Source organism: Thamnophis elegans, chromosome 9 (genome assembly GCF_009769535.1).
Source record: "Thamnophis elegans isolate rThaEle1 chromosome 9, rThaEle1.pri, whole genome shotgun sequence".
Classification (NCBI taxonomy): Eukaryota; Metazoa; Chordata; class Lepidosauria; order Squamata; family Colubridae; genus Thamnophis; species Thamnophis elegans.
This window is the reverse complement of record NC_045549.1, coordinates 7469450-7491550: the sequence shown is the minus strand read 5'-3', so window position 1 is coordinate 7491550 and position 22101 is coordinate 7469450. Positions and strand designations below refer to the sequence as shown.

The window sequence follows — 22101 nt, the reverse complement described above, 5'->3', positions numbered from 1 at the left end:
CTCTGGGTAGCATCTTTAAATATGCCAAGGTTTGCAATAGCTGTTAATAAATCAAAGGGCTCATTTCTCCACAAAACAAAACAGTCAATTTAAGACAATTTGGAGAGGGAGGAGAAACGCAACTGGAGTTTGGTACCGGATTACGAGTTGCTTGTGAAATTGGACCTGAAATCCATTCTCAAGGCTTGGAATGTTGCTTGTTTAATTTTAAGCATCTTTTATAGCTGGCTATAATTGATGGATGATTTGGGGTTTCTTGTTAAGGGGAAGAAAAAAATAAAAACCCCAACAAGGATAAAGGCTCCCTACTCTTGAAACTGATATTACCGGCAAACTTGTCTGCTGCTGAAGACCATGGATAAATTTTAAAAGTCAAACTTCAGGATCCAGTCCTCAAAACAGCCTCCCCGCCCCCCCCCCGGACGTATTTTTCTAATCTGACTGGACAAGGCCCATGGCTGCTGGTACTTGAAGGCCTAGTTGCTTCTCTTGCACACATTTAGAAACGATGGGCACCCTTTGCAAGTTGCCCGCCGTTGTTTCTGCTCTTGATGTTGAAGCTCGCGCCAAGTGCCCAGGAATTTCCTTGCAATCCTACTGGGCATCACAATATTCGTCCTGCAGCTGCGCAAGTGGTGATGTGTGCGTTGACCTCACTACCTTGGACTGGAAGCATAGACGGCTTCTCTTGAGAAAGACTCAAGCCTCAGTTGTAAGGAAGGGACAGGATTGGGTTTTAATCCCATTTATCTAATGCTTCTCTTAACTCAAAAAGAGCTGCTCTTCTCTGTATTCTGCAAGTTGCACAAAGTACACTAATATTAACCCTTTTAGAAGATGGGGAAGCTAAGATTGTGCCATAGCTGCTTTTTCTAAGGTTGTGTTTCTGAGTTAACGACAAGTGCTGGCCTTAAAAACAGTCTTGTGTCTCCCTGAAGTCTTAACACACTTTTATGGCATGATGGAACTATACCAAGCAGTGAGTAAAAGATGTTTTTGTTCTTTCGTTTCTTTGTTTTCTTGCGTCTTAAAAGGGAAGATCAAAACAAACAAGGAAATGCATTTCATGCTCAGTTGGAGAAGGTGGAAGGATGGAGGGGAAGGAAGGAAAAAGGGAGGGAGAGAGGGAGAGGAAAGGAGAGGGAGAAAAATGAAGGAAGGAGGAAGAAAGGAAATAAGGGAAGGAGGACAGAAATGGAAGGAAGGAGGGAGGGAGGAAATAATGGAAGAAGAGAGGAAGGAAGGAAATAATGGGAAGACGAGAGGAAATATTGGAAGAAAAGAGGGAGGGAGGGAGAGGAAAGGAGAGGGAGGAAAAATGAAGGAAGAAGAAAGGAAATAAAAGGGAGGGAGGAAATGGAAGGAAGGAGGGAGGAAAAAATGGAAGAAGAGAGGGAGGAAAAATTGGAAGAAAAGGAGGGAGGGAGGGGAAAGGAGAAGGAGGAAGAAAAATGAAGGAAGGAGGAAGAAAGGAAATAACAAAAGGGAGGGAGGAAAGAAATGGAAGGAGGGAGGAAATAATGGAAGAATAGAGGGAGGAAATATTGGAAGAAAAGGGAGGGAGAGGAAAGGAGAGAGGGAGGAAGAAAAATGAAGGAGGAAGAAAGGAAATAAAAGGGAGGGAGGGAGGAAATAATGGAAGAAGAGAGGAAGGAAGGAAATGAGGAAGAGAGAGGGAGGAAATATTAGAAGAAAAGAGGGAGGGACGGAGGGAGGGAGGAAATAATGGAAGGAAGAAGAGAGATAGGGAGGAAATAATGGAAGAGGAGGGAGGAAGACTTTCATATAGCACTTAATTATAACTAGCCCAAATGTTTGATTAAACACACTTCTAAAAGCATGATGCACATCGTAAATATTATTTTGTATACACTTAAAAAATAAAATTTGACTTCTGCACTTCATAATTAGTTTTGGAAGGTAGATCACCATCGTGATTTATGAAATGGCGCAGAATGGTGCACAATGCAAGTTCTACAACTGCTGTGTTAGAAGATTCTGTTCAGCATGTCTGCCAAGCCGTTCCCAATAAATTAAGATTTTAAAAAAAGATGATTGATAGTTACATTATTCTTAAAATCACTCAGAAGTAAGCATCTACATAATTAAAAAATAAATGTGCATGCATACAAACGGAGTAATACAATATAGATAGTCCTTGACTTTACAACAGGTCATTTAGTAACCGATACGACGGTGCTGAAAAAAAGCAATTAAATACTTTTCACACAACCATTGCAGCATCCCCATGGTCACATGATCATAATTCAGACACTCAGCAACTGACTCATATTTATGACGGTTGCAGTGTCCCCGGGGGCCATGCGATTCCCTTTTGCGACCTGACAAGCAAAGTCAGTGGGGGAGCCAGATTCACTTAACAACCATGTCACTAACTTAACAGCTGCAGCGATTCACATAACAAACGTGGCAAGAAAAATCCTAAAATGGGGCAAAGCTCACTTAAACAATGTTTCTCTTAGCAACAGAAATTTCTTGCTCAGTTCTGGTCGTTAAGTTGAGGAGTGTCTGTAAAATGGAAAGCGGAAGAGAACGAGATCTGCGATCCTCTTCCAATCCTTAAGGGGGCGCAGCGCTCCCTTTTTGAGGAAGCCGGTAGCGTTATGCGCCGCTCTGTACTTTCAGATCTCCGATAACGCCTGTCTCATGACGTCACTGACGAGCCCCGCGCGGATGACGCCAGTCGCTCCGCCCAGTTACCGGAGCAACCAATCAAACCGTGCATCCAGGTTTTATGCCCGAGTGAACGACGGTTCCCGTTCGTAGAGCTAGAAAACAAAAGTCGCCCCTCTGCAATGATTTTTTGCTTGTAGTGTACCAACTCCACGCGTTCCTTTTCAGAAATTCAACCGACCATGAATCGAGCCTCGAATGACGCCATGTCGCGCCGACGGATTTCCATGACATGGTTTTTACATAAAAGGTTTACAATCAGAAAGTAGAACCCGAGCACTGCTCTGCACTTTTGCAAATCTATAGTCCGCCTTCGGGCCTTCTCTCTCTGGGGTCACTGTTTCCGCCCGGACAGAAGAGGCGACCGGACCTTTTTTCCTTTGAGCGGGGAGGGTGGGGGACGGTGTTCGGCGTTGCTCGTGTCTCGGCGCTGCCTCATGGCTTTCAACTTCGGGGCGGCTGCTGGCGGCGCGGCCGCCCCAAACCCCGCGGGTGAGTGCGGAGACCAAGAGGGAGGCCCGAAGGCCTTGCCGGGAACGAGTTTCCGGGCCGGAGAAGGAGGGAATGGAGAGCTGCACCCGTTGAATGCCTGCCTTGGCTGTCGGCGGTTGAGCGAGTTGGGCTGCCTCAGAAACCACCAATAGGTTATTCGAAGAAATGAGTGGTATAAATACGGCAACAAAATGATAAATTAACAACAAATTACGTTTATTTTTTTAAAAGAGGACGATTAAAGTAAATAATTATAATGAAATATTGGGGGGGGGGATTTTATAAAATCAGTGCTGGTGGAAGGCAAAGGGAATAAACCTCGAGAATATGCGTTGTTTTGGACGGGATAAGGGCACAATTAGAATATATTGTATATCTTTTAGTTGTTATAGTTGAAGAAATATAAAGGGGGGGAAGGTTTCCGGTGGGTGGGGAGCACTATAATATTTGGTTTTTTTTTTCCTTTTTCTTTCTTTTCTTTTTGTATTTACTATGTACATGTGCATAGTATTTTTTTTAAATGTTTTTTTAAAAGAAACCATAAATAGGGAGAAAACGAGGGAGGAAAATAAAAATTACCTCAGAGTAAAATGGGGAAGGGGGGTTGTCAAGAGCCAATTCTCTGAGGCAGCTTCCAGTAGGCAGGGACCCCAACGGAGCCGGAGTGGACGAAAACTTGTAAAAGAAATGCAGCTTATTTGTTTATACAGATAGTCCTCAATTTACGATGGTTCATTTAGTGACCGTTCAAAGTTACAACAGCCCTGGGAAAAAAAAGAGAGAGAGGCTTATGACTGTTTTGCACAGTTGGGACCTTTCCAGCATCCCCATGGGCGTGTGATTAAAATTCCAAGTTTTAAGAAGAGACTGGACGGTCACTTGTCTGAAATGGTGTGGGTTCTCCTGCTTGAGCAGCGGGCTGAACTAGAAGACCTCAAAGGACCCTTCCAGCTCTATTCTATTCTCTATTATTCTCTATTTTATTTTATTCTCTATTCCCTACTCTCTTCTGTCTTCTATATTCTCTTCTCTTCTTATTCTTTTCTCTTCTCTATTATTTATTTTATTCTTTATTCTGGTCTATTCTCTATTCCCTACTCTCTTCTGTCTTCTCTTCTATATTCTCTTCTTATTCCTTTCTATTCCCTATTATTCTCTATTTTATTCTCTATTCTGGTCTATTCTCTATTCCCTACTCTCTTCTGTCTTCTCTTCTATATTCTCTTCTTATTCCTTTCTATTCCCTATTATTCTCTATTTTATTCTCTATTCTGGTCTATTCTCTATTCCCTACCCTCTTCTCTCTTCTATATTCTCTTCTCTTCTTATTCTTTTCTCTATTATTCTCTATTTTATTCTCTATTCTGGTCTATTCTCTATTCCCTACTCTCTTCTCTCTTCTATATTCTCTTCTCTTCTTATTCTTTTCTCTTCTCTATTATTCTCTATTTTATTCTTTATTCTGGTCTATTCTCTATTCCCTACTCTCTTCTGTCTTCTCTTCTATATTTTCTTCTTATTCCTTTCTATTCCCTATTATTCTCTATTTTATTCTCTATTCTGTTCTATTCTCTATTCCCTACTCTCTTCTGTCTTCTCTTCTTATTCTTTTCTCTTCTCTATTATTCTCTATTTTATTCTCTATTCTGATCTATTCTCTATTCCCTACTCTCTTCTGTCTTCTCTTCTATATTATCTTTTCTTATTCTTTTCTATTCTTTATAATTCTCTATTTTATTTTATTCTCTATTCTGTTCTATTCTCTATTCCCTACTCTCTTCTGTCCTCTTCTCTTCTTATTCTTTTCTCTTCTCTATTATTCTCTATTATATGCTCAAAAGGTCACCATCAATGGCTGATAGGCTGCATTAAGGAATGCCTTTGAGCTAAATGAAATATAAATAAGGCGGGGATCATCTTTCTAATATAAGGGAATTTGTGGTAGGTTTTGTATAGCTTTTAATCTACCCAATGGTAAAGCCTAATGCATTCAGTTTTGGTCACGATAAAAAAAAAAGATGTTGAGACTCTTGATAAAGTGTAAAGCAGAGCAACAAAGATGATTAGGGGACTGGAGGCTAAAGCATATGAAGAAGGATTGCAGGCATTGGCTTTGCCTAGTCTAATGAAAAGAAGGACTGCAGCTGACATGATAGCACTGTTCCAATATTTGAGGAGCTGTCATAGAGAGGATGGGGTTAGCCTACTTAGTGTCTAACTCTGGTTATTAAAATAAAGTTGCCCTAAAGAATTAGGAACAGAAAAACTGCTTGTGTTTTACAATTCCTGCTATTGGTTTTCTTGTATTTCTTCTAGTACTTAAGAAATGGTTTTATTGCTTCGATGTTTGATTTCTCACTGACTTTATCTTGCTTTCTTTATGCTGCCTACTCATCAGGATTTGGTGGGCTTGAAGCAGCAAATTCCACTGCCACTGGGTTTAATTTTGGGGGGTTTGGATTAACTGCCAACCCTGCAGTGAATTTTAACATTGGGAATTTTGGTGTCTCCACTACTTCGGCGCCACCGTTTAATTTTGGTAACAGTCTGGCCAGCGCAGGTAGAGAATATTCATGTGATGCTCGTAATTATTTTGCTTTTGAAGGGATCCAAGAATTCAGTTTACACTTGCCAGTTTTTTAAAGTTCATCCATGAATAAGTTGCATTAAAATCTGCAAGAAGTCATTCAAGCCTAAGTTTTGACAAAACATTTCTCTGCTTTTATTATTCATTTTAAAAATAATTTACATGTGATTTCTACCTGAAATGATTTATTTATGAAAAGCCAGAGTTTGTGAGATGGGCAGCCTATAAATTTCAATAAATAGAATGTATAGACCACCCCAATCTATTATGACTCTGGGTGCATTCCATACAAAATATATTGGAAAATAGTCTGCCTTACAGTGAAATGGACATCAGGATGCATTAAATAGTTCCAGAAATTTGCCAGATTTCTTCATTGTTTTGTCAGAAATAATAACTAAAAACTCAGCGGTGCTTAGGGATTTAGGAATTATCATGAATAAGTGTTCCCATTTCTAAAAGTAGCTGCATGAAAAAATAGCAGAAATCAGGTTAACTCCATAGCTAAGACATTAAGAACAATCAACTGAGAGCTAAAGTAAAATTCGCATAGAGCTGTAAGTTGATTTTTATTGCATTTTTAATAATGAAATGGACTCACCTACATACACAAACATATGTGCAAATGTGTGTGTACGTGTAAAATATATAGTATCCTGGCAAATATTTTCAGTTATACTTCCAGTGTATGTCTTTGAGTCTGTGCATATGAACATGTTTTGAAATCATGTGGATCAAGATTGGGATATGATTGTTTTTTTGCCCAAATATGATGAACCCAATATTACTTGCAGGCATACAGAGTTGTAATTACATGGCCAAACAATTTCATATTTTAAAGGTATTTTCTGTTTCTTGAATTCTTGGACTCTGCTACATTTATATATATATTTCCCATTTCCTATGTCTCTTCATTGGATTTCAATTATCATGAATCCACCATACTTTTCTCAAGGTTCTGTGGGAAAACAAATTGTATACGATCAGCACCCAAAAAAATTTAAAAATCCCAGCTGACTTTGATTCAAAACATTCAACAACAAAGACTTTTTGTTTTTGTTTTTAATCTATTTTTGCTGACTTTAATAGTAATTATCTCTCTACTTATCTCTATTTTATCTATATTTCTTTTGTATTAATTGTAGCTGCTCGTATATGAAATTATCTTCATTTCATAGTTCCCATCATTTCTGTGCTACGTATGCAGACATTTCAACATTCAGTGCATTGTGAATTCATATTCACTGTTAAAACAATCGCCACCTTAAGTAGTAATCCTAATAACACTCTTTTGTGATTAGTTGGAATTGTTTCCTCAGTATGCATTTCCTGTGGAGCTGGTTTGCAAGGAAAAATGCAGAAGGGATATAGAACTGTGATTTGATCACTACTACAATTCATGGGGAAATGGTGGCTCAGTGGCTAAGACGCTGAGCTTGTCGATCGGAAAGTTCGGCAGTTCGAATCCCTAGTGCTTTGTAACAGAGTGAGCTCTCGTTACTTGTCCCAGCTTCTGCCAACCTAGCAGTTTGAAAGCATGAAAAGCAAGTAGAAAAATGGGAACTACCTTTGGTGGGAAGGTAACAGTGTTCCGTGTGCCTTCGGCGTTTAGTCATGCCAGCCACATGACCACAGGGATGCCTTCAGACAGTGCTGGCTCTTTGGCTTTGGAACAGAGATGAGCACCGTCCCCTAGAGTTGGGAACGACTAGCACATGTATGCGAGGGGAACCTTTACCTGGACAATTCATGTAGAAACTGTGCTGCTAGTTTAGATAAGCTCACAGAACTTACAAAGAGGTTCAGTAGTCGCTGCTATCCAAGTAGCAATAACAAACCACTTCTGATCCTTCCCATATTTAATAAGTTCTGTTTCCCTGTGATTGAGAGAGAGTCCCAGAATTATTAATCCATCCCAATTGGGTCTTCATTAACGTGTTAACTCTCCTAGCCTTCTTTGGCTGATCTGGAAAAAAAGCATAACAGGATTTGGTCTGGTTAGTATTTAGAAGCAGGTTAACCTGGAAAACTGTAGGCGAGCCTGAGAGTTTGAAAAAAAAACGTCCTGCAAGAAAGCTATAATTAATCCCTTTGGTGTTTTTGTCCGGATAACTACATGAGTATGTTCATAAAGTTTCTAGGAATTGAGCTTGAATTCAGGAGGCCCTCCCTCCCTTTCTTTCTCCCTTCCTTTCTTTTTTCTATTCTTCCTACTCACTCTCAGTGACTGGGCGGCTTACAAAAATAAAAAGCCAACATACAACATACAAACAATAAAAACAATAACACCCCCACCCCTAGCAGCAACAGATAAGCAGCTAGATGGGCTCCATCCTGCTCTGGGTTCCCTTAGGCCCGTGATTGCAAACTTTTGGCATGCGTGCCCAAAATGGCACACGGGCCCATGCCATCGGGCACGTGCGGCATCACCCATTCCTCTTCTGGGTTTCTGGTGCGCATCCGACAATCAGCTGGCCTTCATGCGTGCTACAGCACCAGAAACTGGAAGAGCTGGTCCATTTTCCGGCGTGAGCATGCCTGCCAACCAGCTGATTGTCGCATGTGCATGCACACTAGTGACCAGAAGACTAGCTTGCTGGCGCACGCTGGAAGTTCATTTTCTGACACGCATGCCCCCTGGGCAGCTCCTCGTATGGTTTTGCAGCCCAGAGGAGCGCTCATCCGCTCTCCCTTTTCGGCACTCGGTGCTGAGAAGGATTGCCGTCACTGTCTTAAGCCTATTGGCAAAACAAGCTCTTCCTGGCCTTACAAAAGAGTGTTAAAGTAGGGAACAGTCAAATCTCTGCAAGGATGATGTTCTAAAGAGAGGGAGTCCCTATGGAGAAAGCCCTTTTTCTGGGTCCCCCTAGGTGTACCTCCTTAGGAGAGGAGATCCACAACATTCCTTGCCTCCCTGCTCCAGTGGGACAGGTATACGTGACTGAGAAAAGATGGCCCTTCAAATTATTTTTAAATTATTTTTAAAGTTAATTATGTTTTCATTGTATGGCTGGCTGGGGAATTCTGGGAGTTGAAGTCCACACATGTTCAAGCAGCTAATGTTGAGAAATGCCGGCCTTTAGTAAATATGTCACCCTCCTTATCTGAGTTGTGAGCAAATATATATTATTATTAGATTTTCTCCTCCCCCTCCCCCCCCCCCAAAAAAGTTGCAAGTATATATACTTTTTCCCAAACAATAAACAAATACTGGCTATTTTCTGCCGTTGCTGGATCTTGTGTGAGTATCAGATCACATCAGCCTCATTCATTTGTCACCATCTCTCTTCTCCGATCAGCATGCTGTCATTGAACAATTGGTTGCATTGCGAAAAGTGATCCTCCTTTTAATTTACATAATTTGGTTTCCTAGGAGCTTTTGGGGGGTTTGGGACCGCCAACACCACCGCGGGGTCCACCTTCAGTTTCTCAACTCCTACAAATACAGGTAAGCGGCTGAAAGTCACTTGTGTAGAGATGGCTTTCTGATTAAAATACATGCATATTATTAAGGACAATTACCGTATTTTTTGGAGTATAAGACGCACTCCTGCCCCCCCCCCCGAAAGAGGGTGAACATTTGGGTGCATCTTATGTACCAAATGTAGCCAAAAATGTGAGGCACAGAGGAGGCGATGGTCTGTGGCAATCCCTGCAGTCTGGAACAGCTGATTGGGGGTGTTCTGGGAGGTCAATCCACCCGCCAATCAGCTGCTCAGGCTGCATCAATGTGCTGAAGCTGACCTGGCTGTTCTCCATTTGCTGCAAGGAGGTGTCAGAGTTTGCAGCAGCAATCACATTTACAAAGCATACAGAAGTCACTGATTCAGCAGGATTCAATAACTTCTCTTTATATATACCAAAAGCAGGTTTCCCAACATGGTAGTTCAGCAGAGGAGAGAAGTTTCAGATATCAGCACAGCATGCAGCTTTAGTACAGAACAAGCCACGCCCAGGCTCCTTGCTGTCTCCTTGTTGTCCACGCAGCAAATACTGTTTGTTTCCAAATAGCCCTCAACTCTCTCACACACTGACAGGACGCTAGGCAGATGAATACCATGGATGCTGGTAGGCAGAGGCAGATTTCCCCCCCCCCCCCCCCCTTATTTTCCTCCCCAAAAACTAAGATGCGTCTTATCGTCCGGAGTGTCTTATACTCTGAAAAATACGGCAGCTTGCTTGGTGGCTGACTGTCTTCGTCTTTCCCTCCAGGGTTGTTTGGAGCTACCCAGAACAAAGGTTTCGGTTTCGGTACCACCTTTGGAACAGCCCCAACTACAGGAACTGGGCTTGGCACCTTGGGAACCGGTTTGGGCTTTGGTGGTTTCAACACTCAGCAGCAACCAAGTAAGTCCTTTGACTTACGAACACAATTGAGCCCCAACGTTTTCTGATGCTAAGCGAGACAATTGTGAAATAAGATTTGCACAGATTTTACAACCTTCCTTTCCAACCTTAAGGGAATCTCTGCACTTGTTAAGTTAGTAACACAGTTGCTAAATGAATCTGGCTTCCCCATTGACTTTGCTTGTCAGATGGAGGCAAGAGATGATCCCGTCACAAACACACACACGCATGCACACACACACACACCGGGACATTGCAACCATGATAAATATGAACCTTTTGCCAAGTGCCCGAATTTTGATCACGTGACCCTGGGGATGCTGCAACGGTCGTCAGTGTGAAAAACGGTCGTAAGTCACTTTTTTCAATGCTGTTGTAACTTTGAATGGTCACTAAATGAACTGCTATAAGTCGAGGGCTGCCTGTATTTTGCAGCCGGTCCTCATACTTACAACCGTCGCAGCATCCTGACGATGACACCTGCAACCAGCACTTATTTATGATGGTTGCAATATCCCAAAATCACATCGAAACCTTCCCAGCTGGCTCCTGACAAGCAAAGTCAATGGGGGAAAGAGGAGAGGAAGTTGCCAATCATGCTCACATGATGTCTCATTTAATGACCCTGGCAAAAACAAAAATCAAATCTGTAAAGTTATTTGTGGCTTCGCTGAAAGACCGCACCATTTAAACCAGGGGAATCTCCAACCTTGGCAACTTTAAGACTTGTGGACTTCCAACTCCCAGAATTCCTCAGCCAGCATGGAATTCTGGGAGTTGAAGTCCACAAGTCATAAAAGGGCCATAGTTTTCCACTCCTGCTCTATAACAGGGATCTCCAACCTTGGCAACTTTAAGACTTGTGGACTTCAACTCCCAGAATTCCACAGGCAGCTGGCTGGGGAATTCTGGGAGTTGAAGTCCACCCATCTTCAAGTGGCCAAGGTTGAGAATCACTGCTGTAGATTATTAAATACTTTTCTTTAAAAAAAAAAATGTTGGAGGTAATCTTGGAGGGTATTAGATTCGATCTGCCTCTTAATAGTGGATCTTCTAATCCAACTCTAGCACTTGGAGGCCTCTTCAGCCAGCCTGCTCAAGCCCCTTCACAGTCCAACCAGCTGATCAATACAGCGAGCGCGCTTTCCGCCCCGAGCCTCTTGGGGGATGAGCGAGATGCCATTTTGGCCAAGTGGAATCAGCTGCAGGCATTTTGGGGCACAGGCAAAGGGTATTTCAACAACAACATTGCCCCCGTGGAATTTACGCAGGAGAACCCGTTCTGCAGATTTAAGGTAGGAGGTCTTCCTCTCCTCCTCGCGTCTGGATTGAAACATTTGGTCGGTTGGGTGAGCTCTTCCATCTGCTGGGACTTTAAAGATAAATCTTCTCTGTGTCAGCTCAGGGTTCGTTTTTAGTGCCCTGTGTTGATACAGAAAAAGAACGAGCATCTGCAGCTGGAAAGACAATTGTCTCTTTTACAGGCCGTGGGCTACAGCTGCATGTCCAACAACAAGGACGAAGATGGCTTGGTGGCCCTAGTCTTCAATAAAAAGGAAAACGAGATCCGTGGTCTGCAGCAGCAACTGGTGGAATCGTTGCACAAAATCTTGGGTTCAAACCAGACGCTCACTGTCAACGTGGAAGGTTTAAAGACACTGCCTGATGACCAGTAAGACAATTGGATAGTCTATATAAACCCCGCAAGAGCCGCAGTGCTTAGAACCCAGTATTCCAGACTAACAATAAAGGGGAATATTTGTAGCTCGGGGGTTGGATTGAGAGATCCTTGTGTTCTGACCGAGGCTTCCCAAGAACATGAAGCAAACTCCTTGTCCCGACAAAAACCCCTTTTATTAATTGACTGTGAATTCTGCTCATTCACATCCAGCAAAGTCTTTCAAGGGAGGATTTACAGTCACAGACCTTATCTGGCTTGGAGAGCTGCCAGGCCGATATCTGCAAAACTTGGCAAGGAGTCTCGGAGAGTCACGAACCAATTAAGGGAACTAATTGTCTCCTGCAAACTCCACTCCTCTTTTATGTCCTCTGGGAGGGGCCATTCATCGTCCACCTGTGGCCTTACTCCCAAGTCGACCCCTGTTCTTTAGCTGTTCCCTTCGTCTGGCAGCTCTGCGCATGCGCACACTGGGAACAGGCTCCAGCTAATCAGAGTTGATGATGTTACCTAGCTTGGGTAATGAAACATCTGCAAGAAAACAAGCCAGCCTGGAGAGCATCAAGGACCCCTCATTTCAGGCTAATTGTGCCCACTGCCTATAGTTTGATTCTGAGCAGCTCAAGGTTGAGTCAGCCTTTACATCCTTCTGTAAAATGAGGACCTCAATTGTTGGGGGCCATATGGTGATTCTGCAAACTGCTTAGAGAGGGCTGTAAAGCACTATGAAGCGGTATGCTATTGTTATATTTTATCCTGCCATCTATAACAGCCTGATGTTTCCCAGACCAAGGCTAAACTTAAGATCTGTTGTATTTAGATGGCCTCCGATAAAACTGTCTTATTCATTTGTCCTCTGCCCATCTCCTCAGTAGTTCACACAACACACTGGAGTTTAAGAGAGTGTTGTTTTTTGCTGAATGCATCGGGTAAACTCCATTGTCATTATTTTTAAAACAATGGCTTAGATTTGGGTTGTATGAAAAGAATCGTCCTTTGTTCAGTAAATGCTGGTTAAACTATAACTTAGCTGCAGATGTGTGGAGTGCTACTTCTGACCTATCAGTCTCCCCGGTAGAAAAAAAGAGAAATTCATCCAGAGGTTTTTTCATCCTGGGGAAATTCACCTGTATCCTTTCCCCTTCTTCGTATGGTCCAATAAGACCTAACAGAAAAGGTTTTCCCCCCTTAGGTTTTCATTATCAGTTCTTAGGATCCATTGTGAGATTTTCCTCTGAAAACAACAGAAAATGGAGAGATCTTACTTCCTTAAAGTATTCAGTCGGTTACCTTTGCAGTGTGACACTTGAGTGAGTCCAAATAACTACACAATTCAAAAATCTTTCACAGGTTATTCCTCGTCCTGAAACCGTAATTGAGCCCGTAATTTTGGTCATAAGTCATGGTCATTAAGCAGGCTGCCGTGTGACCCCATTGGATTTTAAAACCCAAAATGCAGCCATGTGACCATGAAGATGCAGTCGTCAGGACTTCAAATCTGGCTTGTGTGTCCCTTTCTTGGGAAGAGTTGCTAAGCAACCAGTCGTAAGTTGGGGACTCTGCCTGCCTGTCAAATCTGAATCCTTTCCCTGATCTTTTAGGACAGAAATAGTGATCTATGTGGTTGAACGGTCACCCAACGGGACTTCCAGGCGGGTTCCAGCCACCACCCTGTATGCGCACTTCGAACAAGCCAACATCAAAACCCAGTTGCAGCAGCTTGGCGTGACCCTCAGCATGGCCAGGACCGAGCTCTCCCCAGCCCAGGTTAAGCAGTTGCTGCAGCATCCTCCTGCAGGTAAGCCGGGCTTGGGGTGGATAATCCAGCATTCCTCTCCTACAAGCGAGAGAACAGGTATTTCTGAGGAAGTGAACGTTTGAGCGACTCTTGGAGCAAATGCCTTATAAAGGAAGAGAGTTAGCTCCATAAACAAGGTTTGAGGACTCGGTACTTTGGAGTCCGCTTTTACCCACAATTTGGAAAGATCGCAAGTGGCCTTCTCACTAAATGTCTGTGAGGTGTTTGGACAGTGTTTACAGTTTCCAAAGGATGCCACATTGGGACAGGAAGGAAAGCATATTTGTTGAGTCTGTTCAGCACTGAGCATGAAACCAGTGAGAGGCCACTGCTTAAGATAAACCAATTTCCTGTGTTTGTGTTACATTTAAGCAAGGGGAAACTCTTTATCATTCAGTTGTCTTTGACCCATTAAAGAGAAAGTCCTTCCTTCCTTCCCCTTTCTCTCTCTTTCCCCTTCCTTCCTTCCCTCCCCCCTTTTCTATCTTTACCTCTCATTTCATTCCTTCCTTCAATCCATTCATCTTCCCTTTCCTTCCATCCATCCATCCATCCATCCATCCATCCATCTTCTCCCTTTCCCTTCCTTCCATCCATCCATCTACCTTTCTTCTCCCTTTTTCTTCCTTCCTTCCTTCCTTCCTTCCTTCCTTCCTTCCTTGCATCCATGTTTTATATGGCTTCCCATATCACACAAGTGCCTCTAGGCAGCATACAAAGACTAAAACTACACAGGCACACACACACAACCCCTGGTATTCAAAGATTTGTGGTTTGTTATATGAACAAGTCGCAGAAATGTGATTGTTATTTATTTCCTTATTAATCAAATTTATATAGCTGCCCATCTCACCCGGGGCAGCTACATACATTTGCTTATACACTCATCCTTCCTTAGTATTTGAAAAGAGAGCCTTCACATAACCCTGAGGGTCTGATTTAAATCGGTTTACATGCTAACTTAAAAGGAAAAGCTCTTAGATCTTAATTGGCATGGTATGTTTATTATTTTATCTAGAACTTTGAGCGTTTTAACTAAACTTTAATCATGATTAAGATATAAGGGATATTTCTGTTGAAAAGAATGGCGAACCTTTTTTTAAAAAAATCCTTTGTTACGCTAATAAAAGATGGAGAAGAAATCACTTCTATTCTTCTCCCTTTACAGGTGTTGATCCTATCATTTGGGAACAGGCCAAAGTGGACAACCCCGAACCTGAAAAGTAAGAGGGCTTGCAAGATGACTCATAAGAAGCAGATCTTTGTAGCAATTTGCGAAAAGAATAACAACATTTTCCAGAGGAGAAATGGAGAAATTGAAATAATTGGCTCAGAAAACAAAACAAAAAAAATATTCTTCCTGCAAAGTGGCTGCTTTGATGATTCGTTGTAGTTTGGAAGTACTTTTTCTCTCTCCCATATTAAATTACCTCTTTCCTTCTCATCTTCGCAGTTTTGTTCTCAATTCCCCCCCCCCCACTTTTTTTCTTAGTCCGTCTCCCTTTTTCTTCTTTTTGTTAATGAAAAACATCAATTTTTATAAAGGCTCCTAATTATCTCTGTAAGAAATCTTGCTTGTGTTTTTTTTTACCTTTATGATGTACAAAAGAATTATTCCTTTACTCTGTAGATTTATAGCACTCATTCTATTTCTCCTGTGGCACCAGCGGTATTTCACTTAAATTAGTGTTTCTCAAACCTCAGTGACTTTTAAGACCTGGATTCCAACTCCCAGAATTCCCCATGGTTGGCTGGGGAATTCTGGGAGTTAGAATCCACCACTGGTGGGATTCCAAATCTTTTCCTATCAGTTCTACACACTGTGTGTGTGTGCACGGCACTCAAAGACTGCCCTAAGTGTCCGCGCTGGTGAGCTTAGCTCAGCTGAGACGCAGCAATCCGCTTTGCCACGCGAATCAGCTGAGCTAAAAAAACAAGTGAATATGGGACAGGGAATGATGGGCGGGAGGGTGGGGCCAACCAGAGGTGGTATTTGCTGGTTCTCCAAACTACTCAAAATTTCCGCTACCATTTCGCTTGAACCGGCCCAACTGGCTCAATACCACCTCTGGAATCCACATATCTTAAAAGTCACTGAGGTTTGAGAAACGCTGGCTTCAATTATTGTTCAATCTACGCATCTGCAAGGTAATAATTGCCCCGCCTTCTAAATTGCGTTTTTATTTTTTACTTCTTTCATTTGTATTATCTTACTTTAGGATAAATAGTTTTATTAATGACCGCATTCGTTTTTAAACTGCTCTCTGTATATCTTGGGAAGAAGGGATAAAACTGGAAGCTGGCAACAGTTGCCCTGCATCTAATTTTTGCTGTATCCATGCTCTTCACTTCTTGCAGGCTGATTCCAGTCCCCATGGTTGGCTTCAAGGAACTCTTGAGGAGGTTGAAAGTTCAAGACCAAATGACAAAGCAGCATCAGAGCCGACTGGATGTAAGTGACCGCTCTTTGATCCTCCTGCCCCTCTATTCCGAAATACTTAAGGCTTGACCACGGATGGTGGAGATGGCAATGGCACCTAGACTTTTATACCACTTTACAATCCACCCTAAGATGGATTTCTGGAGGTGGCTGCTAGAGTGACAGCAGACTCACCCTCCTCCCCCCTCGCTCTCTGCTCCCCACTTGTCCATCTTTTTAACCGTGGCACGACAAAACCGTGCTCGACTAAAGCGCGCCCGATTAAACCGCGTCACTGACGTCATCAACAGGGCGACAACAGCGAGCGCGGAGAAAGAAGGGCGCTTTAAATAGTGCTTTGAAAGCAAGCCGATTCAAGTTAAGGTAAGGGTTAGGTTTAGGGTTAGGGTTAGGTTTAGGGTTAGGTTAAGGGTTAGGGTTAGGTTAAGGGTTAGGTTTAGGGTTAGGTTTAGGATTAGGTTTAGGGGGGTTAGGTTTAGGGGTTAATTTTAGGTTTAGCGTTTACAGCGTGCTTCTGTCTCCGCGCTGTTGTCGCCCTGTGATGATGTCAGCTACGCGGTTTCGTCGAGTGCGCTTTAGTCGAATGCGGTTTTGTGGTGGAACCCTTTTTAACTAGTCATAAACTTCCTTTTTTTATTATTGTAAGCTGCCTAAAGTAGTCCCATGGCGAAATAGGCAGCAAATAAATTTTATTATTATTATTATGGCAATAGCACTTAGACTTATATACTGCTTCAAAGTGCTTTAAAGCCCCTCTAAGTGGTTTACAGAGTCGGCCTACTCCCCCAACCCCCCTGAACAATCTGGGTTCTCATTTTACCGACCTCAGAAGATTGGAAGGCTGAGTCAATCTTGAGCCGGTGATAATTGAACTGCTGGCAGCCAGCAGTCAGCAGCATTAGCCTGCAGTACTGCATTCCAACCACTGCGCCACCGTGGCCCAACTAAAAAAATGTTAAGCATCTGTTGACGGAATAAATTCCCAAAACAATATCGTAAATATTTGGTCCTTAGTAGTTTCTAGTTTTGATGTTTGCTGCCTGTATAAGGATTGCCTTGTATAAGTTAATACTTGTATTGGCTTGAACATAGGAAAAGCCACATTTTTGGAACGGGAGATGTTTTCCTGTTGCTACTTTTCTCTCTGACCATTAAATCTCTAATGCGTGTGGCTTTTAAGGATTGTTTGAGAACTAATCTACAATTCCAGAATCCAACAGTCATGAAATCTGTGATGCAGAAACCATCATAGCCAACCATCAATGAAGGAAGGGAGCGTATTAGAACAATCCTAATTGCTTCTGGGAGGAAAATTGGACTGGCACAAAAGAAAGATGGCTTTGAATTTTTCATTACTTTAGTGCAGTGATCCCCAACCCCCGGTCCGCGGACCGGTGCCGGGCCGTGGAGTACCTGGCACCGGGCCGCGCAGCGGCCGGGGGCCATGATCGCTGCAGCGGCCGGGGGCCATGATCCCTGCTGCCTCTTCACCCACACGCGCAGCCTGAGATCAACCCCGGGACTCGAACCTGAGAGCCGCCTCTCCGGTCCAAACCCCACTCCCACCCCGGCCGCCCGCCCGGCCGCCTTGGTAGCCCGTGGAGACGGAGCGCGTTCGGTTCGCCGCTACCTGGGGGTGCCGTCCCCATGACATCACCGCGGAGTCCTTGCCTCCTTCCCTGGCGAGGCTTTCTCCCCGCCAGCCAATCAGAGGCCAGTCCCTGGGCAAGCGGGGACAAGTTGCTGGCCGGCCGAAGCAGAAGCGGGAGATTGGAGGGGGGGAGAGAGCGAGAGAGCGAGCGCTGGGCGGGTGGCAGTGCGTTCCACAGCGGACTAGGCGCGCCGCGGGCTGCCAACCCCCCCCCCCCCCACACACACACGTACACAAACTGCCTCTCTGGCAATTGGCTGCCCAGGAAGGGAGCGGGGAGCTTTCACAGATAGGAACGTGATGGGGTTTGTTTTCTTCCCCCACTCCTGATTCCCCCCTTTTTTTTTGCTTGCCTTCTGGGGTCTCCGCCGTGGAGCAGCCGAGGTCAGATGGGGAGGCGGAGAGAGAGAGAGAGAGAGAGAGATGGGCGGGTGGCAGCTGTCTGTGAAACATCTTCCCCTCCCCACCTCCTGGGCAGCCAATTGCCAGAGAGGCACGGTGGGGGTGGTGGGGGTGGAAGGAAATAAAAAGAGAAGTTGCCCTTTCATTTTGCAATCTCTCTCTACGACCTTGTTTCATTCTCTTCCCTTTTGTTTCGTCCTCATTTCTCAATCTCAGCAACTTTAACACTTTTGGACTTCAACTCCCCAAATTGCCCAGCCAGCTAGAATAGATAGATAGATGGTGGATAGGTGATTGATAGATAGAGAGGGATGGATGGATGGATGGATGGATAAATAGATAAATAGATAGATAGATGATAGATAGATAGAGGATATATACACATACATGCATACACACATACATACACAGAGAGAGACAGAGACAGAGACAGACATGGATGGATAGATATCACAGAAGTGAGTACACCCCCTCACATTTTATCAATATTTAAGTATATCTTGCAGCAGTTTAGACATTAATGGCTGGGGGCCATGATCGCTGCAGAACAACGCCCCCCCACCCCTGCACGCGCTCAGCGGGCCACAGTAAAATTATCAAAGGCTGACTGGTCCGCGGCGATAAAAAGGTTGGGGACCACTGCTTTAGTACATGCTCGGAGCTCAGTGCAAAAACGGTAGTTGGAGAGAGATCATCCCGCTATCTGCCTAGATATTGATAGGCAGATCTTCCTTGTTCCCCTTTCTCTTTTCCTCCACAGCACTAAATTCAGGAAGGATATCTAAAAGCCATATCTTTTTGCCGAACCATACCGTGTTTTCCCGAAAATAAGACAGGGTCTTATTTTCTTTTGACCTGCGAAATAAGCGCTTGGCCTTATTTTCGGGGAGGTCTTACTATTTCTGAGATGCAGGACGCAGCGAGCGTGGTCACCTCATGGCTGCTGCTGTGTTGCAATGTTTTCAGGGAGGGCTTATTTTAGCACATGTGCTCAAAAGCCCGATTGGGCTTATTATCCAGGGAGGTCTTATATTCAGGGAAACAGGGTAAGAAAATATAAGGCATTTGTCTTTGGTGCTTTAGTCTAGTTCAAACAACAAATGTTAGGTATTTGCTTGCTTTTTTATTTTATTTTTTTAGCAGATTTTTTTATTATTTTTTCCCTTCTATACAACACCTTACAGTCATTACATCAACATTATTATGTCATCATACCTGTACATGTATATAATATTTCGCTTCTATATTTACACACCTTTATACACAGTTCTATGTATATTTATATATATTGTTTTTTGGCTTAATTAATTTTATTCTTGTTTTGCAGCCATTTGTACCAATTGTTCCAAATTTCATAATATTCCGACTCTTCTGTATCTTTTAATTTCAGTGTTAATTTGTCCATCTCTGCACAATCCAAAGTTTTTTTTAATCATTAATTCGTCCGGAATTACAAGGAAAGGATGTTTTATTGGGAGAAAAACATAGTCCTGTTTGTTCAAGTAGCAGAATGGAATCGATTTATCCGGCATCTCAGGGGACACAGTTGTGTCAGATCAAAGGGTGGGGTTTGTCACAGATAAGTGTGTGTGTATCGATGTGCACGTGTACCTAGAGATAGTGAGAAAAAGAATTGAGAGTGATCATTTATTTCTAAAATGACAGTGACTCTGAATGGAGTTGCTTCCAGTTCCATGAGTACCCAAGAGAAAATGGAAAAGGCGAAAAGATTCTAGAGATGGAGCCAAATCGATTGTTCAAATTGGATTTCTTTGTCTGTACATCTGAGCTAATCTCTTTATCTGTAGATTATATCAGAAGATATAAGTGAGCTTCAAAAAAACCAGACTACCACTATGGCCAAAATCGCTCAGTACAAGAGAAAGCTAATGGATCTTTCCCATCGAACTTTGCAGGTAAGCCTTTGATACTTTTTTCTTTTTTTTTTTAGCCTTTCAGTAAAAGAAAAAGGAGCATTACGTAAGCTTAAAAATGTAAGAGATCCAGAAAACTTCCGTTCAGTCAGGAAGTCAACCTGAGGAGATGGCCTTAGATTCAGCTGGAGAAGAAAGTATGTTCTAGTCTAATAAATGTACAAAAATGCAATTACACTCTTAAGAGTTACGCTTTCCAAAGGTTGCAGTTTTATCAATTTATTGGAAGTTATATTTAGTCCATCTGCTAGCCTACAAATAGGGGATTCAGTGGCTAAGACGCTGAGCTTGTCGATCAGAAAGGTCGGCAGTTCGGTGGTTCAAATCCCTAGCGCCGTGTAATAGAGTGAGCTCCCGTTACTTGTCCCAGCTTCTGCCAACTTGTATCTGCCACATCTATTTATCTCCGGCCCCTGCATTTTATCCCCAGAGCTAGGGTGGGACTTCTCTAGCAGCAGTGGCTCTTCCCTCCCAAGGATCAGCCCACAGATTTCCACTGTTCTCCTCTGCCTTCTGTGCATTTGTGCGTCAGGCACTGGACCCAGCCATTTCTCCTCTTCCTCATCAGCGACCTCCACACATGGGGGCTGTCGACACTCCATCTGAGGGCCGACGGACAGCCCAGGCTCTGCCTCTGTCTCTCTCTCCTCCAGCTCAATTCCCTCTTCCCCCTCGGAGCTCCCAGGTTGCCTTGAGCACTGTCCCCCTAGAGTTGCGAACGACTAGCACATGTGTGAGGGAAACCTTTACCTTTATCTTAGCCTACAAAAATATATGCATTGGGAACAGGAATTTTCATAAATATAAGTTAATGAATGTGTTAAAAATATGACATATAATGTATAGTAGAAAATTGCTTGATGAAAAAAGAAATGAACAGAACATTTGTAGAGGATAATGTTTAAATTAAGAGAAATATGCATAGAAATACCTCCAAATATTGGCAAGATTCTGCAATAGATGTAAGGATGGGGAAAATAATGCCCTAAATAGAGACTGAATTACTAAGGTCTGCTACAAATTCGTTTTTCTATCTTCTCTTCCCATCTATATAATCTATATATATGAAAACGTGTATGTGTGTTCCAGCACAACTCTGGAACGCCTCGAGCAATTTCAACCAAATTTGGTACACAAATGACTTACTCTCTGGAAACAAATACTGTGGGGGTAAGACACCCCTCCGTGTGTGTGTGTGTGTGTGTGTGTGTGTGTGTGTGTGTGTGTGTTCCAGCACTCCTGAACACCTGGGCTGCTGAAATGAAAAGGACTGAATTACATCTATAATGTCAAGTCACAGTACTTTTGACAGTGATGGTGTGCGTTTTGGATTCAAGTTCTGTTAAGATATAGCCTGTTGTGCCTTAAAATGGCTTCCACTGTAAAGCACAATGGGGTTGCCATCGTAACGGCTTCTCAGTACTCCACAAGGGGGCTCCCTCTAATACAGGATTGGGATGAATACATACCTGGGCTATGCCGGGTTATCAGCTAGTTCTATATAAAGAAAAATGGTGCCGGGTTCTGCAAAAGCTAGCCAGATGGACCATGCCTTTTTCTCTCTTAGTATATGTTACAGGTTTTACATCTTGCGAAACCTCCACATTGCCCTTGTGGCTAAAAGTAGGTAGTAAGTAGCCCTTGTCAGTCACAGCAAACCAGAACACAGTATATATAACGTGAGAGCAAACCCCACTCCCTAATAGCACTGATGATGTTCCCTAGTTGGGTAATGAAATGTCTGCAAGAAGTCAACCTAGCTCAGCACCAAGGACCCCATAGCTCAACCCTGAGCTATACATAGTCTATTCTACCAGTAGAATGTACTCAGTCTGTTAAGATTCCTGCAAACAGGCAAGTCACAATAGGGAAGCAATTCTGGTCAGTTCACAATGTTGTTCTCTTGGGAACTGCCACATAAAGGTTTCAGGAATCCTTGGGGGGGAGGGGGGGCGATGACTGGCCTCCATTACTTCCTTCCCTCCAAGCTCCTCAGTCTTTTTACTCCTTTCCCCCCCCCCCCCAAGCTGGAGATTCCACCACAATGTCCTTGGAATGCCTGTGGGATGGAGTTCCAT

General features: G+C 43.2%; 1 protein-coding gene across 3 annotated transcripts in view; it reads left to right on the top strand.

Annotated features, from left to right (window-relative positions):
- The first annotated feature begins 3070 nt into the window (after positions 1-3070).
- Positions 3071-22101, top strand: part of NUP54 (nucleoporin 54) — a 30779-nt gene continuing 11748 nt past the window's right edge. Inside the window, exons 1-10 of one of the 3 annotated variants that reach the window (XM_032224041.1) lie at positions 3071-3186; positions 5585-5746; positions 9147-9221; positions 9986-10120; positions 11189-11415; positions 11605-11792; positions 13400-13596; positions 14765-14819; positions 15955-16048; positions 19898-20005. In XM_032224041.1, coding sequence (XP_032079932.1) covers positions 3132-3186; positions 5585-5746; positions 9147-9221; positions 9986-10120; positions 11189-11415; positions 11605-11792; positions 13400-13596; positions 14765-14819; positions 15955-16048; positions 19898-20005 — 1296 coding nt within the window. In that variant the 5' untranslated portion in view covers positions 3071-3131. The other 2 variants (XM_032224039.1, XM_032224040.1) reach the window with 2 other exon arrangements.